Source organism: Hyperoodon ampullatus (genome assembly GCF_949752795.1).
Source record: "Hyperoodon ampullatus genome assembly, chromosome: 10".
In the NCBI taxonomy this organism is placed as follows: domain Eukaryota; kingdom Metazoa; phylum Chordata; class Mammalia; order Artiodactyla; family Ziphiidae; genus Hyperoodon; species Hyperoodon ampullatus.
This window is the reverse complement of record NC_136923.1, coordinates 24,299,452-24,316,411: the sequence shown is the minus strand read 5'-3', so window position 1 is coordinate 24,316,411 and position 16,960 is coordinate 24,299,452. Positions and strand designations below refer to the sequence as shown.

General features: G+C 51.1%; 1 protein-coding gene across 1 annotated transcript in view; it reads right to left on the bottom strand.

Annotated features, from left to right (window-relative positions):
* Nucleotides 1-16,960, bottom strand: part of LRIG1 (leucine rich repeats and immunoglobulin like domains 1) — a gene marked incomplete at both ends in the record, with an annotated part of 119,277 nt that overhangs the window by 9,905 nt on the left and 92,412 nt on the right. Inside the window, 4 exons of the mRNA XM_079712713.1 lie at nucleotides 5,182-5,345; nucleotides 9,214-9,285; nucleotides 10,034-10,105; nucleotides 15,541-15,621. Coding sequence (XP_079568839.1) covers nucleotides 5,182-5,345; nucleotides 9,214-9,285; nucleotides 10,034-10,105; nucleotides 15,541-15,621 — 389 coding nt within the window. The remainder of the gene's footprint in view (nucleotides 1-5,181; nucleotides 5,346-9,213; nucleotides 9,286-10,033; nucleotides 10,106-15,540; nucleotides 15,622-16,960) is intronic.

Sequence of the window (16,960 nt, the reverse complement as noted above, 5' to 3'; positions counted from 1 at the left end):
CAACTCAATCAAAAAATGGGCAGAAGACCTAAACAGACATTTCTCCAAAGAAGACATACAGATGGCCACCAGGCACATGAAAAGATGCTCAACATTGCTAATTATTAAGAGAAATGCAAATCAAAACTACAATGAAGTACCAACTCATGCTGACTTGAATAAAAAAAGACCTTCTGTAAGCTAAAAAATAAAAATAAATACTTATTTGTTAATAAATTATAAGAAAAAAAATCTCAACAAACATACTAACAAACCAGGGCTTCCCTGGTGGCACAGTGGTTATGAATCTGCCTGCCAATGCAGGGGACACGGGTTTGAGCCCTGGTCCGGGAAGATCCCACATGCTGCGCAGCAACTAAGCCCATGCACAGCAACTACCGAGTCTGCGCACCACAACTACTGAGCTCAAGTGACACAACTACTGAAGCCCACACACCCACAGCCCGTGCTCCACAACAGAGGAGGCACCGCAATAAGGAGTAGCCCCCACTCGCCACAACTAGAGAAAGCCCGTGCAACAAGAAAACCCAATGCAGCCAAAAATAAAAATATAAATTAAAAAAAAACAACAAAAAACTAACAAACCAAATCCCATAACATATAAAAAGATGTTATACCATGACCAAGTTGCATTTATCCCAGGAATGCAAAGTTGTTTTTAACATCCAAAAATGTAATACACCATATCAGTAAAATAAAGGGAAAAAATCACGTGAATCAACAGATGCAGAAAAAGCATTTCACAAAATCCAACACAAAACACTCAACAGAGCTTCCCTGGTGGCGCAGTGGTTAAGAGTCCACCTGCCAATGCTGGGACACAGGTGCAAGCCCGGGTCTGGTAAGATCCCACATGCTGGGGAGCAACTAGGGCCGTGCGCCACAACTACTGAGCCTGCACTCTAGAGCCTGTGGGCCACAACTACTGAGCCTGTGTGCCACAACTACTGGAGCCCGTGCTCCGCAATAAGAGAAGCCACCGCAATGCGAAGCCCGTGCACTGCAACAAAGAGTAGCCCCTGCTCGCCACAACTAGAGAAAGCCCGCACACAGCAACGAAGACCCAGCGCAGCCAAAAATAAATAAATTTATTAAAAACAAAACGAAACACTCAAATTAGAAATAGAAGGGAAATTCATCAACTCAATAAAGGTCATCCATTGAAAACCCACAGCTAACATCATACTTAATGGTGAAAGACTGAATGCTTTTCCCCTAAAATCAGGAAAATGACAAGGATGTCTACCCTCATCCCTTCTATTCAACATTGTACTGGAGAACCTGGCCAGGCAGTTAGATAAGAAAAAGAAATAAAAAGCATTCAGATTGGAAAGGAAAAAAACTACCTTTTTGCAAATGACATTATGATCATATATAAAAAAAAATCCTAAGGAATTCACTGAAAAACTATTAGAACTAATAAATGATTTCAACATAGTTACAGGATACAAAATCAACATAACATTCAATCCCATCTCTATACACTAGCAATGAAAATTTTTTAATGAAATTAAGAACTCCATTTAAGTAGCACCATAAAGAAAAAACACCAACAGGAATAAATTTAGCAAAAGAAATGTGAGACCCATATAATGGAAGCTATAAAATTTCATTGAAAGAAAGTGAAAAAGAGCTACAAAAAGATGGAAAGACATCACATGTTCACAGATTGGGAAGACTTAATATTATGATGGCAATACTCCCCAAATTAATCAAGAGGTTCAATGCAATCCCTATTTCAAAATCCCAGTTGTCTTTATTGCATAAATGACAAGCTGACCCCAAAATTTATGGGGACATGGGAGGGAACTATAATAGTCAGAAGAGTCTTCAATAGAAGACCAAAATCGGAGGACTATGTATGAGCTAATAAAATTGTACAACTCTTAGAAGAAAACATAGGTGTAAATATTTGTGACCTTGTCTCTGGCAATAGTTTCTTAGATATGATATCAAAAGTACAAATGACAGAAGAAAAAGAAAAAAAAAATTGGACTTAATCAGAATTTAAAACCTTTGTGCTTCAAATGTCAAGAAAATGAAAAAAAAACAAAACAGCCAAAGATTGGTAGAAAAAATTGGCAAACCTTATATCTGCTGAGGATCTAGTATCCATAATATATAAAGAACTCTTATAACTCAACAATGAAAAGACAAATGACCAATTAAAACATGGGCAGAAGATTTGAGTAGCCATTTTTCCATGGCAGATATACATATAAGGCCACTAAGCATGTGAAAACATACTCAACATCATTAGGCATTAGGGAAATGCAAATCAAAACCCCAGTGAGATTCCACTTCACATCCACTAGCATAGGTAAAATTTAAAAGGCAGTACCAATTGTTGACAAGGATGGGGAGACATCAGACTCCTCATACATTGTTGAGGGGCATACGAAATGGTGCAGCCACTTTGGAAAACAGTTTGGCAGCTCCTTAAAAAGTTTAGCATGGAGTTACCATATGACCTAGCAATTCCATTCCTAGTATATAACCCAAGAGATTTCACACAAAAACTTGTATGGCAATGTTCACAGCAGCATTATTTATAATAACCAGGAAGTGGAAACCACCTGCTGAATGGCTAAATAAATGTGTACCCATACAATGGAATCTTTATTCAGCCACTTAAAAAAGTAATGAAGTACTAAAAATACATGATAAAAAAATTATCCTAAGTGAAAAAGGCTAGTCACAAAAGACTATGTATTGTAGGATTCCGTTTATATGAAACATCCAGAATAGGTAAATCATAGAGACCTAATGTAGAGGAATGGCTGCCAGGGGAGGAGACAGAGTGACTGCTAATGGTTTTGTGGTTTCTTTACTGGGTGATGAAAATGTTGTAAAATTAGATAGTAGTGAGGGTTACACAACTGTTCCATATTCTAAAAACCATTGACTTGTACACTTTAGAGGGGTGAACTTTATATGTAAATTATACTTCTCTTTTAAAAATCAGCTTTGTTTAAATATAATTTCCTTACAATACCATTCACCTATTTAAAGTGGACACTTTCACGGTTTTTCGTATATTCACAAATATGTGTAACCATCATCACAGTCAACTTTAAGAACATTTTTCATCACCTCAGAAAGAACCTCTGTATCCTTAGCTAACATCTCTCTCCCTCCACCCCTCCCCAGCCCTAAGGAACCACTTATCTACTTCCTACCTTTACAGGTTTTCCTATTTTGGACATTTTATGAGAATGGAATCATATATAACATACAGTCTTTGGTGACTTGACTTCGTTCACTTACCCTTACATTTCAAAGTTCATCTATATTGTAAGACTGATTCCTTTTTATGACCTAATAGTAGTTCTAATTGTATGCCTATACCACATTTTATTTACCCATTCATCAACCGATGGACATTTGGGTCATTTCCACTTTTTGGCCAGTATGAGTAATGCTGCTGTAAACATTCATGTGCAAGTTTTGACGTGGACATACATTTTGTTTCTCTTGGGTATCTACCTAGGAGTGGAACTGGCGGCTGATATCGTAACTCCACGTTTAGCTGTTTGAGCCACTTCCAAACCGTTTTCCAAAGCAGCTATGCCATGTTGTATTCCCCTCCCCCAAAGCGTAGGAGGCTTCCTCACCAACACTTGTTGACATCTGACTTTTTGATTCTAGCTAGCCTAGTGGGCGTGAAGGGGTTATACTTCCATTTTATAATAAAGGAGTGGGAGATTCCCACAGAGCTTGCAACTTTGATCTCCTGCCAAGTGTTTTCATGATTCCCATTAGTACTTGATGATTGTTTGGGTTGGAGCCTGAGTGAAAATGTGGAGGTGGCTCTGAGAAATGTGTCAAAACTGCTGCATCTCAGAATATGCCAGGGCCACAGGCCGGAGGCTGGGGGCAGCGTGTCCCAAGTCCTGCCGTGGCTCATATCCAAAGGGAGAGATTATGCCCTGTGGCAGGAGACAGGACGGAGCGGCAGAAAGTGCAATTTCAGGGAGCTCTGTGACAACAAGAATGGTCAGGGACCAGAAACCCAAGGAACAACGGATGGCACGGCTATTCCATCCTAGGCAATGGGGCGCCATGTGCACAGTGCCCATGAGAATGACAGTAAAGACAGCTGATGTGGCAGGGCTGCTACCACGATGATCGTGTCCTTAAGGCTTCCTGCTGGACTGGGTCAGGAGAAAGGAAAGCAAGCCTGCTCTCAGAAGTGATGGAGGTGCTAGTGAGTGGGCGTGCGGAAGGAGGACACCTGTATCTTGATGTCAGCAGGCACACTGGCTACTGCTGTGCCCAAAACGTAGGACAGAGAAGTGGACCACTGGGGTCCCCAGACCCTACGGGAGCCCCTGGTTGGGAATATCACACCCAAGGCTCAAGGCAGACCAGAGGAATGGAAGGCAGCAGGATGCACAGCTGCCCAGCAGGTCCAGTCAGGCCCGGGAATGCCGCCCTCGCTCCTGCTTAGAGCAGAAACCAGCAACTCAAAATTCATCTCGTTCTTTGAACACGTCTTTCTGACCACGAGGCTGCATCATGTCTATTTGAGTGTGGTGTGTGGTGCCTGTGTGCACATACGTGTCACTGTATATGTGTGTGTCTCTGTGTTCAGATGCTCACCATCTTCTGTGCTCTCTGCAGCCAAACTTGGATCCCGACCACCCCTGGTCCAAAAGATGGCAAGATGACGGTTGGCATGGGAAAAAAGAATTTAAGGCTACCAGTGCTGTTTCCAGTGCTTTGGAGACACAGCAAGAGTGCAAGTCAACGTGAAGGAATTATTTTTACTACAGCAACTGTTCTCCTGAGACTCATTCTTCCTGTATTTAACCTTTCATTTTTGGGGTTGGAAAGAAACACACAGGAAAACCCCAGCCTCCTATGCTGAGTAAATTCACAGCTAAATCCGGGCACCAGCCCTGTCTTGAAACAACACAGCCATCTTCCTGTAACTGATTATTTGCCGTGTAACTGAAGCAGCTCGTGCTCGCTCCTGATTAAACGCATGCACTCCAAGAACCACATAATGAGGCCACGGCACCGTAAACATGTGTGGTTTCAGTGGGAAATAATTTGTATCCAGCAGCTGATGGCTAACCATGGGCTAGGGTTGACTCTGATCACAGGAATCACTCCCACAGTGAAGCCTCCTGGCCTCCTGACCCTTTGTGAAAAAGACAATCACAGAGACAGGCTTACCACACACGAAACCCTCTGGCGGCACGGCGAAGATGCTCTGGCCCTTCAGTGACTCTGGGTGGGCACAGGTGGCTGTCACGAAGCCCTGCAGCATCCTGCCCAGCAGCCACGGGGGCAGCCACTTCAGCTGGCAGTCGCACAGGAAGCTGTCGCTGCTGATGTGGCTGAAAGCAAGACAAAAGGGTCGTGTGAAGTGTGACCGCAAAGAAGGGGTACTTGCCTCTGTGCCCGGAATGACCCATCGCCTCCGATCAGCTTCTGCCGTGAAAGTCAGCAAGCTTGAATGGGACATGCTCGCTCTTACGGTTCCTCTCCTGCGACCTAGAGCGGTAAGTACAGTCTACCTGGAGACTGTGAGAAAATGCAGCTTCTGGCTCAGTGGGTTATAGATTCTGCATCGCTAACAGGCCGCCAGGTGATGCTGACTCCGCTGGTCTAAGGGCCACCCTTCAAGTAGCAGCCACCTGGAGTTCACACGTGTTCCACGACAGCCACTGCGCTCATGTGACCCCAGGGATGCCGTCTCCTGGCCTGTGACCATCCCACAGACAGGAGTAGCACAGCCTCCTCTCTTTTTCCCACCCCCCTGATAAGCCACTTGGAGTGTCCAAGCTCAATCTGAGACTCGGATCTAAAGTCCGAAACAAGCCCCAAGAAGGGCTCCTTTTTCTATATGGCTGCTTTTTATCTGGCAGAGCTGCATGTTTTCTTGCATCCAAATGTCAGCCTCGCGGGCGTGCTCCCCTCTTGTTTGTGTGTTTATCTCCACACCAGCGCTCTTCAGGAGGCCGGCAGGATTCGCCTCCGCTCCCTAAGTAGTGCCTGTGAGTTAATTGCCACTGCCCAGGGAGCATGAGAACACACAACTTGGGTTTTGTGAGGCTCCAACCAAAACAGAGAATATTTTCTTTTTCATTTCTCAGCAACTGAGGATCAGCTTTTTCAACAGAAATCGGAATCGCAATCTCAGCGGACATTCCTTCCTGAGGAGTCACTCGAAGATAAGTCAGCTGAGGGGCTGCGCTGCGGTGTTCCTGGAAGACCTCGGGCTGTGAGCTCAAGAGCGGAGGTTAGCCCGGCACGAGGATGGACACAGGACTTATTACATGCGCCTCCCTGGAATAAACTGTCCCTGGTACGTGGTGACAAAAAAGGGGTAGCGGGATGCTCAGAAATCCCAAAAATGTCACATGGGCCAGTGGTAGAGCAATGGCCTCCTCCCCCACCCCCACCATATTCCTCAGGCCCCTTTCTCGTTCTTTATTTCACTCTGACCTTCTAATGAGCAGGGAAACCATCAAACTAGTACACAGCAAGGCAGACTGAACCTGAAGGCAGAGAACCCAAGGCAGACGAAATCACAGAGAATCTGCTCTTTGCTCCTGTTCCTCACTGTTCCCAAATGAGCTGGGCATTTTAACCAAATAAGTCTGGGAAGTGCTCATTCTAGACTGAAATAATTGAGCTCAAAGCCATTATAACTGGGGTGCTTGCCCGTATTTTAGACCTTACAATCAGCCCTAGGTTTTGTATTTGATGGGTGGTAGGGCTGTGCTCAGCGATACGTGGAGAGAGGCTCTGCTGAGGAGTTACTGTAGGTGGCGGACGGGCCCTCACAGCCGAGCGCGAAGAAATGGCTGAATCACACCAGCCTCTGGAGAGCTTCCCAGGGCAGGCTGTGTGTGGTGGTTGGGAAGGCTGCCGCCAGGCACAGGAGAACTCACGAGCCCAGGCGAAGAGTGGAAAGGGCCTCTCCCCCTGTCAGAAGCACCGACGGCTTCCCATCGAGGGACATCTGATGTGCCTGCCCCTTTCCGCAGGAAGGCCTGGGCACTACACACGGAAGTCTAGGGGAGGACACTGGCCAGCTCGGGGAGACTTTAGGCCCTTATGTCGGGGACAGGGACATATTTCATTTGAACCACAGGAACAAACTGGAGAAAACAAATCTGACGTTTATCCTTGATCAGAAATGTGTTTGGAAAGGGTTAAGCCTCATGTCATGCGTTCAGGGCATTTGCTGGCCGAGCTCCCTAGAGAATTTCCTGCCTCCTCTGCATGAAACCCTCCTCACACCGAGGGGTCCAGACCTCAGAAGACGGCAGGTACTCGGGGTGGACAGAGGCTGTCCTAAAGAATGAGTTAGGATTAACGGGAAGGAGGGAGAGAAATGGAGGCGCCCGGTGGGACACCGACCTCCCCTCCACACGCACACATCACCTCCGAGACCAAGCGTAGGCCAGACGGGGGATCGCTGGTGACCCCAAGGCTCTGCAGCTTCCCGCAGCCAACAGGCACGGCCATTCCGGGCCCCCGCCTGCAGCCATCCCGGCACTCCGCTGGCTTATATCGCACATTTTCATGATTCCAACACCAAATGTGTTTCTAATCATCGCTTGTGGAAATTTACCCAGAGGATGACTAAGTGCACAGCACAACCTGCCTTGATCCAATGGGGGAAGAAAATGACCAAGTGGGATTAACCGTTTCTCCCATCAGAGGACTGGGCCCACGGCCAGCCCCAGCTGGGTACATGCAGCGACTGATGGGAAGCCTAGGCAGGGGGCCAAGGCTGAGCCTCCAGAACCACACAGATGCATTTGCCGGGGAGGGGATCCAAGCACCTGGAAGGGCCCAGTTAGTCCCAACTAGAAACTGTCTCAGGAAACCTGAGTCTTTAGGAGGCCCAAAGGAAAATCTCTCCCTGTCCTGCTCTCTTTCTCTCTCTTCCCTTTAACTGGATCTTTTTTACTTCCAACATGTTATTTGGAAAGTTTCAAAGACAGAAATGCTGGAGGGAAATGCACCGTGAACACTCTCAGACTCACCACTTTGTAAAATCTGAATGTTTTGCGATACCTGCTTTATCACATATCTATCCATGTGTCCATCCTTCCACGAACTCCCGTTCTAAAATCAGGACGCTTATGAGAAAGGGCACCAACCTGACAGACTCGAATCTCGCAGGACACTGAGCATCGTGAGGCCACGGCCCGTCCACCTCGCCTCCCCTCACTCACCCCAGGGAACGCCACCGGGGCCTCTTTCCGCTTCGGTTTCCAACTATGGGGACTGCACCCCCCTACTGCCCCATTCCTCCCCTCCCCACCGCCACCGAGGGTCCACCAGGATTGGCCGCAGGAACGAGGATGAGCTCAGGGTGCAAAGACGGCCATCGGCATGTCCGATTTTCTCAGCACTTGTAGGAACCCAAAGCTGCACCTTTAGGGAACTAAACATTATGGCTCAAACTCATTGGCTGTAGAATCGGATTCACGTACAGGAAGAAGAAATGAAACCTGGGTGTTGCTACCTGAGTACTTAGATGAGCTCCTCTGCCAGAGACTAGGACACAGGCAAGCTCTTCTAACCCTTGTCGCCCACGGGCCCACACGGAAAGTCTGCAGCGGCAGCATCACGGCCCACAAACACCAGGGGGACCCTGGGAACACACGCGTCTCCTCACTATCCCACGGTACGTGTCACCATCCCACGGAGAGCTCTGCCCTGCTCACAGCCCACCCAGATCTTTTAAGAAGCCCCTCTCAATACAGGCCCTTCATTGTAGGCACCCCTAAAAGATGAAGCACTTGTCCTTGACATAATGAAAGGGATGATTATCCATTTTACAGAAGAGAGTTTGTTTCACATCATCCAGAGCAGCGGTTAGTCAACGACAGCCTGCAGGCCCACTGCCTGTTTTTGTAAATAAGAATTTATTGGCACACGGCCACACCTATTCGTTTATGTATTATTTATGGCTGGTTTCTGCTACAAGAGTCAAGTTGTCATGGCAGAGGCCCTGTGGCCCAAAAAGTTGAAAATATTTACTGTGGCCCTATAAGAAAAAGTATACTGACCCCTGATTCAGAATTAGCCCCCAGAGGGCGTTTTTTTCAAAAAGACAATTGAACTTACAACTATAAACGATCACAACTATTATATAAAATAAAGCATAATGCAATTAAGGCACTTCTTACTCTGAAATCCTCTGTTCATGTTAACTGGGGCCACAGAATCCCCGGTACTTACAGCTCTTTAAGATTCTTCATCTTCACAAAGGCATCAAACTGGACAGATCTGATTGCATTCTCTCCAAGGTTCCTGAAAAACAACATTCTTTACTTAGGCAAAGAACTCCAGGTGCCCTTCAAGTCAGCCATGTGTTTGAGCCACGACGCTCAGGGATTTTTCCTGACGGCCCAGGCTTCGCCAATGAACCACAGGCATTATCCAGACACCCGTGTCCTGTCCTAAGGCCACTGTAAGCGGCTACTATTTCACCTACATTGACACGTGGAATAACCCTGGAACGAGCCAGCCTTAAGGGTGGCATCAAAGCTAAGCCAAGGCCCACTCAGCAAGTCAACAGGCAAAACTCTCCCAAAAGAATTGTGGTTGCACTTGATTCAAAGACAAAATACCCTAAGAATCAAGTACTAGAGGCATCCGCGTCTCAGGGCTGGCTCCGTCCTCTTCCTCCCAGGCTCTCAGAGGCGAACACACCAGGAAGAACCTCCCAGTTAAACCCAACATGTACTCAGCACTGCTGCACTGCTTTAGCAGTATAAAGGGTCCTGGTGGAAGTGGAAGGGAGCCCAGGGCCTGAGCAGGCCCAGGCAATGGGGAGGCCAGGCAGGAGGACGGTATTTATCTGAACACGAGCGGCCATATGTTCTGTAACCGTTTCTGGCATAGGCAAAACGAAGGCCAAAGTTGAAGCTGACTTAGAAGGAAGCAGCTGGCGTTTCCAAATAGCCTGTTTCTCGGTTTACAAAGATGCTTTTAAATTGCTCGCAGACTCCCCCGGCAGCCACGTTTGGCAGGCCTGTGGGTCAGGGAAGGTACTCACAGGTGCTCCAGACCTTCCAGCCCCGAGAACGCTCTCTTAGCCACGGACTTGATCTTGTTTCCCGACAGAGTTCTGCAGTTTCCAAACATCCAGAAACGGGGGGGGCGGGTGGGGGGAGAGAGAGAACACACAATTAGGGTGGTGCTATCTGATAAGTCTGTCCACGGAGAGGCACGTGGAAATCTGACCCGTGCCGAGATTATGCATCTGAGGTATGCAGGCCCTCCCCCTTCTGAAATGAAATACTTTTATCTTTATTAGAATTTAACAGTGATGACAGGTAGGAATTGCATGCACTGTCTCGCCAAAAAGGCCCCTTGCAGTGTTAAGAGGAAATCACCTTGTCCAGCCCGGGCTCTCTCTCTCTAAGGACCACCCTGGGGGGAGTGTAGCCGTAGTCCCACAGGGGAGAGAGAACTCATCACTGCTCCAGCGATAGGAAGCAGTCAGGAGGAAAACTCTTGGAACTAAAAGCTACCACCCACTTCTGAAAACTGCCTTCTGGGGATAAAGGTCCCCGGAGGAGGCAAGAGGAGGACAGGACAGTGGTTATCTATGGAGATGGCCCCCCAGCTCCGGGGCACACGCTGGCAGCCAGGATGCGGCCACAGTGCGCTGCACCCCTGCCTGTGAGAAGGCCCCTCGGCTCTTCAGCAAGAGCCCGGGTTTTAAATGATGCCAACGGCCCGAGGTTATTAAATCCTAGATAGACCATCCTCAACGGTCAGCCCCCAAGGCTATCTAATGCCTGTACCTGGACCACCTACCCATGAGAAGGGGGGTCTCGCTTCCAGAGAATTCCAATCACAATCTCATAAGTGACTGTCAAGAGTTTTCTCAGAAACCCAAATGTGGCCCCTGCAGTACACATGGAAGAAATGGATGCTTCTGCCACGGGCTGTGTCATCCAAAGGGAAGTCTGTGTCTGGACTTGGGGTAGGGGTGGCACCCAGAGTGGCTGGACATTGGGAATGAAAAGCATCAAGGTTCCAGTTTTCCCTCCTCGTTATCAGATGCTCTGAGGAGAGCCCACCAAGGCATTCCCTCTAACTGCTGCTGGCACAGGAAATTCTGCCAGCAAACACCTGAGGCAATGCTGACAAGTATGGGGCTCTTTGACTGTGGTGTCCACCGGGACTCTCCCAAGCGTAGGTTAAGAAGGACATGCGCTGCTGGGAGCCAGCCCCTGGGAGGTCTCAGCACCGCAGGTGTGGGACAGGGACTCCTAGGCACCGAGGGCAGGTGGTCAGGAGAAAGCCTTAGAGAAAGGCAGGCTGGCTCAGCCCCTCACCAGGAGGGGGCATTCCTTGTCTAGAACCCACTGAGAATCAGGGGAAAGATCTCAACTAAAGGCCAGATCTATCTTCAGACCTCCGTTAAGATGAGACCCACAAGGGAAAAGAGCAAGCACACAGCCGTCCCTGAAGAGGACAGAAAAGAAATGCGAGCCTTGAAGAAAACCAAAGATGGCAGGGCAGCCTGGCACTGCCTGCCACACGGGCCCCGGGCTTCCACCCAAGTGCCAAAGGCTCCTGGGGCCTGGCAGGCAAGGACCAGGAGGCTGCCTCCGGGAGATGGGATCACACACACAGAGGACCCAGCCCTCGCCAGGGGACTCGGGAGGCAGCTGGACCACAGGGCTGCCGCACCCCAAGTGTGTCAGGATGGGTGACCCCCCCAGGTCCTCTGCTGATGTAGCCCCCCTGGCAACTTTGGGCTCAGCCCTCAGACAAAGCAGCTTTGTGCCCTGCCTCCGGAGGGTAAAGGAGCACAACAGCCAGAGACCCCTTTGCCGCCGCCTTCTCTGGGAGGCAGTCTGCATGGATGTGAGAACAACCTCATCCTGAAAGCGGGTCCACAACTGCGCCACAGAGCGGGTCCAGCCAGCACCAGCCCGCAGGGCACCGAAGCCCGGCGCTAGTGAGAGCACTGCCAACCTCTCACTCAGATCCCCCAGGCCGAGCCACTGCGGGCTCCAGGTCCTAGTGAAAGGTACTGAACTGTTTAGTGAAGTCTTCGGAAAACGAGATCCAGGAAAAAAAGCTGTGCTTTATGTCATCCATTAAATATTAGTCACGTTGGCCTCTCCTACCACGAGGGCAGGCTGTTACTCCTAACGGCGGCAACAGCAATAAAACAAACTCTCAAATGCTCGATTTTTCAGGGGCTCATCATCCTGTTGGTGGATTACAGTAGGTCCTCACATTCCCCAGCAGGCGTCTGCGGGTGGGGGCCAGGGCTCGGCTAGCAGACTGTGGCTCCAGTGAAAGGCCACTGTGGGCGGACGGGAGAGCTGGGGCTGTGGGCCAGGCGTGTCACCGTGCCTCTGTGCCACGTGCCGGTGGGCAGCGGAGATGTGGCGCACCTGATGGACGGCTCCCCGGAAGGCAGAGCCGGCCCCGTGTCCCCCGCGCCAGCGACCTGGAGCAGACGGCGACCCTGGGGATCACCTGTCACATCCTCTTCCCCATCCCCGCCAACCCAGCCAAGGGCCTTCCGGCTCTTGCCGCCTTCACCCCAGGAAGGTTGAGGGGCGGCGGCTACTGCTGTGTCACTCGGCCCCCTGCCCCCAGGAATGCCCTGGAGAGAGCTGGAGCCACGGGGCGGCACCTGCCTCCTCTTCGTGCGCAAGTGACCGAGCCCCCGCCCTGCGGCTGACCTGTGCTCCAGAAACCCTGCCTCCCCTCCTCACGGGCTGCGAGCTCGGCGGGCCCCCCAGCAGGTGTTCCATAAGCATCCTGGAAGGAGGGCCGTCGGGTGGGTGAGTGTAGTAACACCCTGCCAGGAGGCTGCGGACTGAGCAACCATCCCAAACGGCTGTGTTCAGCAGCTGGAAAAATGACGGGCAGGGCAGGCTTCACAGACGGAAGCCTTTTATGGCTCTGCTGCTCACTTGTTCCTCTCCTGGAAGACGTTTTAGTTTCGGGCTGGCCTCGGGCACGGCAGGGAGGACCCCAGGTCCTCAACTAAGGGAGTGCAGGCCAGCCAGCGTGTCCACCTTCCCTTCTGAGGGAGGTCTCTGACCTCCGCCCCTCAGCTGCTTCCACGGCCGAGCCTGCTGGTGGCTCTAGAGGGACAGCCCTCCTCCCGGCCGACGCGAGCCACACCCCCCCCATTTCTAATGGGTCCGACAGACTCACCACCAGGCCGCTCAAACGGGGCCTCTCGGTGGCACGGCCACGCCGCGGAGCGTCCGCACATTGCTCTGGGGAGACCAAAGCAGCACGGGTTCCTCTCCGCTTCATTCAACAAATGTTGACTCAATGCCGTTAGCAGTAGGAAGGCGGCTCCAGGCTGCACACAGGCTGGTTTATGTGGAACCAGAAGCCCGGCGTCCCCAGGGCCAGGCACACCTCACGAGGCAGGAAGAGCCTCCGTGGCCCGCTCACAGTGCTATCTAGCCGGAGCTGTGCGCCCGGATCACAGGAAAGCACGGGCCTTCCTCTTCCCTTCTTCACGCGGAAGATTTCACACACCCGCGCAGGCAGACGGGAGGCTGTCGTGAGCCCCACGTGCAGGCCACACAGCTACGACCATCACCTGATGGCGCCAGTCCCGTTTCATCTCTGCCCACTCCTCACTCCCAACCCGGGCTGGACCACTGGGGATATCTATCACATAGTTTTCTTTTTTTACCCAAGAAGAGGATTCTTTTTTTTTTTTTTAATCTTTTGCAACATAACCACAGTACCATGCCACCTAAGTAAATGACTGCATATATTTAATCATATTAAGGAACTACTGTCATTGTCTGGATTTCCCCCAGTTGTGTGCATCTCTCCGTTTTTTTTGGAAAAGGATACAGGAGCCTCCAGGCCCAAGATCCTGATCAGTGGGGCTGGGTGGGAGGAGACTGGACACTGTATTTTACAGGTCACCGTTAACCCACTGCTTCCAAACACCCACGTCAAGCGGCTCAGTGCAAGCAAGGGTTACGGGCACTCGTGCTGCCTTCTTGGGACTTTACACGGGACTGTTACCCTAGTCCAGTGGGTCAAAGTAGGAGAACATGCTGGGGAACAGACAGCAGGCGATTAGGAAGGCGGCTCTAGGCTACGGACAGCAAACGGCTTTTGCAGAACCGGAAGCCCTAGTGCCTTCAAGGGTCGCTGCCCCCAGCTGGCAGGGAAGAGCCTCTTGGAAGCCATGACACCCAAGAACCGGCTCCAGGTTCCACCGCAGGGACAGGCCCCGCAGAGAAGGCTTGTGTTGAATGGCTGCTCAGGCACCCAGCACCCCGGCTCCACCGTCCCTGCAGCTGCATCCCGAGCCTGGGGCTCCTCTGGTCAATGACAGGCGTCTGTCCCATCCCGTCGTGCTGTCCTGGCTCTTCCCAAGCCTGCTGGGTAAAGGGCCCAGGAGGTGGGGGAGAAAGGAGCATTTTTTTTAGGGGAGAAAAAGAAGGCTGACAGGCATTTGTGAGCCACTATCAGAACGCAGCAGCCTCAAGAAGAGAACAAATCCTCAGAGAGCCAAAATGGCTGACGCTTACAACTCCCAGACTATCAAAAGCGTGAAAAACCCCACTTTTCAAAACAAATTAGAAACGTTAACTCTACAGAAAGACCCTCCCACCACAGGCTTTCCCGGAGCCTCGCCCTCCACTGCTGCTTCCAAAATATTTACTTTACCCTCGTGCTCTGCTCGGCTCACCGTCACCACGACAGGCTGGGGGAGACGGAGCGGGGACCGTCTTCTGTCTTGTCCTCCTCCAAACCCTCCCCCCGGCAGCTAGTGAACGGTGATAACAGCTCCCACCCCCATGCCTATATGTTCCTTGGGAGGCCTCTGTAGAGAGTGCTGGGGAGATGCAGAAAGAGGCAGGACGAGGGGAGGCACAAGGCGTCGGGGCCACACAGGCGAGTCCCAGGCCTGCTGCCCACCGGCTGTGTGATCTTGGGCAAAATCCCTTCCCCTCCGTTTCCTCAACTGCAGCAGAAAGGATGCGTAACACAGCCTGGTCTCCTGAGATAGTCAGATGTGACACGCACACACGCCTCGCAAATTCTAGGAGCTTAGAAAAACAAACCCCAAACACCGGAAACCTTGAATAAAAACAGCCACTGTATGGTAATGATTGTTTCCGGTTAAGATGATGATTGACAACAAAAAGACTGCCCAAAGACTCAAAACCATCAAGAGTTACTTGGCTTTAGACGTTTAGAATTTCTAGAAATTCAGTAAGAGGGCAAGACTCCTTTGAGCAAAGAACAACAAAAATGTTGGCTGTTTTCACATCGGTCAAGAACTGAACAGGAGAAAAGATCCAACGGGCCTCCAAACACCAGCTCTCTAGCCCCAAAGAAACCAACACCCAGGGCAGCGATGAGGTGGCGGGTCAGGGAGAAGGTGGGATGTCTTCTGCCCCCCTATTCAGACTTTCCTTCCCAAACAAAAGATAAATGTGCCAACGCTCCCAGGGGTGGGCGCGGAACACAGGGTGTAGGGGCCCGTGGAGCCGTCTCCATGCACCAGCCCCACGGATCTTCCGACGCCCAGATACTCACAGCTTGCTGAGGCTGTCAAGCCCTGTGAAAGCACCACTGGTGTCCTCGATTGTCCCCGAAATCTCGTTGTGGTCCAGGTCCCTGGGGAGGAGACAGACAGAAAGCTCACCATTCAGTCTGTGGCAGGAAGAGAAACTCACACCCATTCTGCTACCTTGAAGCTCGAAACATCTCGGTGAGTTCTAGGTGCCCAAACGGAACATCCAGTTAAGATTAGAGGCGTGGGCTTCCTTGGTGGCGCAGTGGTTAAGAGTCCACCTGCCTATACAGGGGACATGGGTTCGAGCCCTGGTCTGGGAAGATCCCACATGCCGCGGAGCAACTAAGCCCGTGCACCGCAACTAGTGAGCCTGCGCTCTAGAGCCCGCAGCCACAACTACTGAGACCACGTGCCACAACTACTGAAGCCCGTGTGCCTAGAGCCCGTGCTCCGCAACGAGAGAAGCCACCCCAATGAGAAGCCCGCGCACCGCAACGAACAGTAGCCCCCGCTCGCCCCAACTAGAGAAAGTCCACGTGCAGCAACGAAGACCCAACGCAGCCAAAAATAATAAATAAATAAATAAAACAATAAACAATAAATAAATAAATAAAACAAATTAAAAAAAAAAAAGATTAGGGGCGTGACCACTCAGGCACCCTGCCATGAGAACTGGCTTTCTCAGCCTCGCAAGAAAGCTGACATAGGCCTTGGACTGGCAGCTTCCCAGCTGCATGTGCTGCTCCCCAGTGGGCAAATGCCAGGCCCCAGGGGAAGGGGTGTAGACGGCACAGGGGAAAGCCTGCTTTGGATTCTGCCCCCAAAGAGCGGACTTCTGGCCACTGCTCTGAGAATGAGTCCGAAAGGTTCCCTAAGGTTCCCATCTGCTTCCACTCCAACCAGGGTCCCTTTCCTGGACTTGACCGAGAAACTGCAGAAGGCACACGGAGGAAAGGACAGGGAAGAGAGAAGCCCCGGCACAGGGCCCTCCCTAGTGGGTTTGGCGCCCAGAGCCCCTGTCCCCCCGCAGGGCCTGCACAGGTGCTGACTCCCAGCCAGGGACGACATCTGGGCGCTGAGTCAGACTGGTGACCCAGTTGCCAAGACCAGAGGACCAGGCCAACTTCTCGGCCCAGTCTCCGCCAACAACGCAAATCACAAGGCCAATGACTCAGCTTCCTCCCCCAGCTTCCAAGGGCAGGTCACCACAGCGGGCAACACACCCCACCTGGCGACCAGGCCCCCGTGCTGCCCTGGGTTGGCCCGTTCCAACTTTCCACGAGCTCCGCCACACCTTCCCCTCCTGAGCCCCAGCAGACGCGGGCCAGGACCAGAAAGGATGCTGCTCTCGGCTCCCGTGAGCACCAGTGGAGGGGAGCTCGGACCTTGGAGAGAAATGCTCATTCTGACCTCTGCTTTACAACCGGAAGCTCAGGGCTG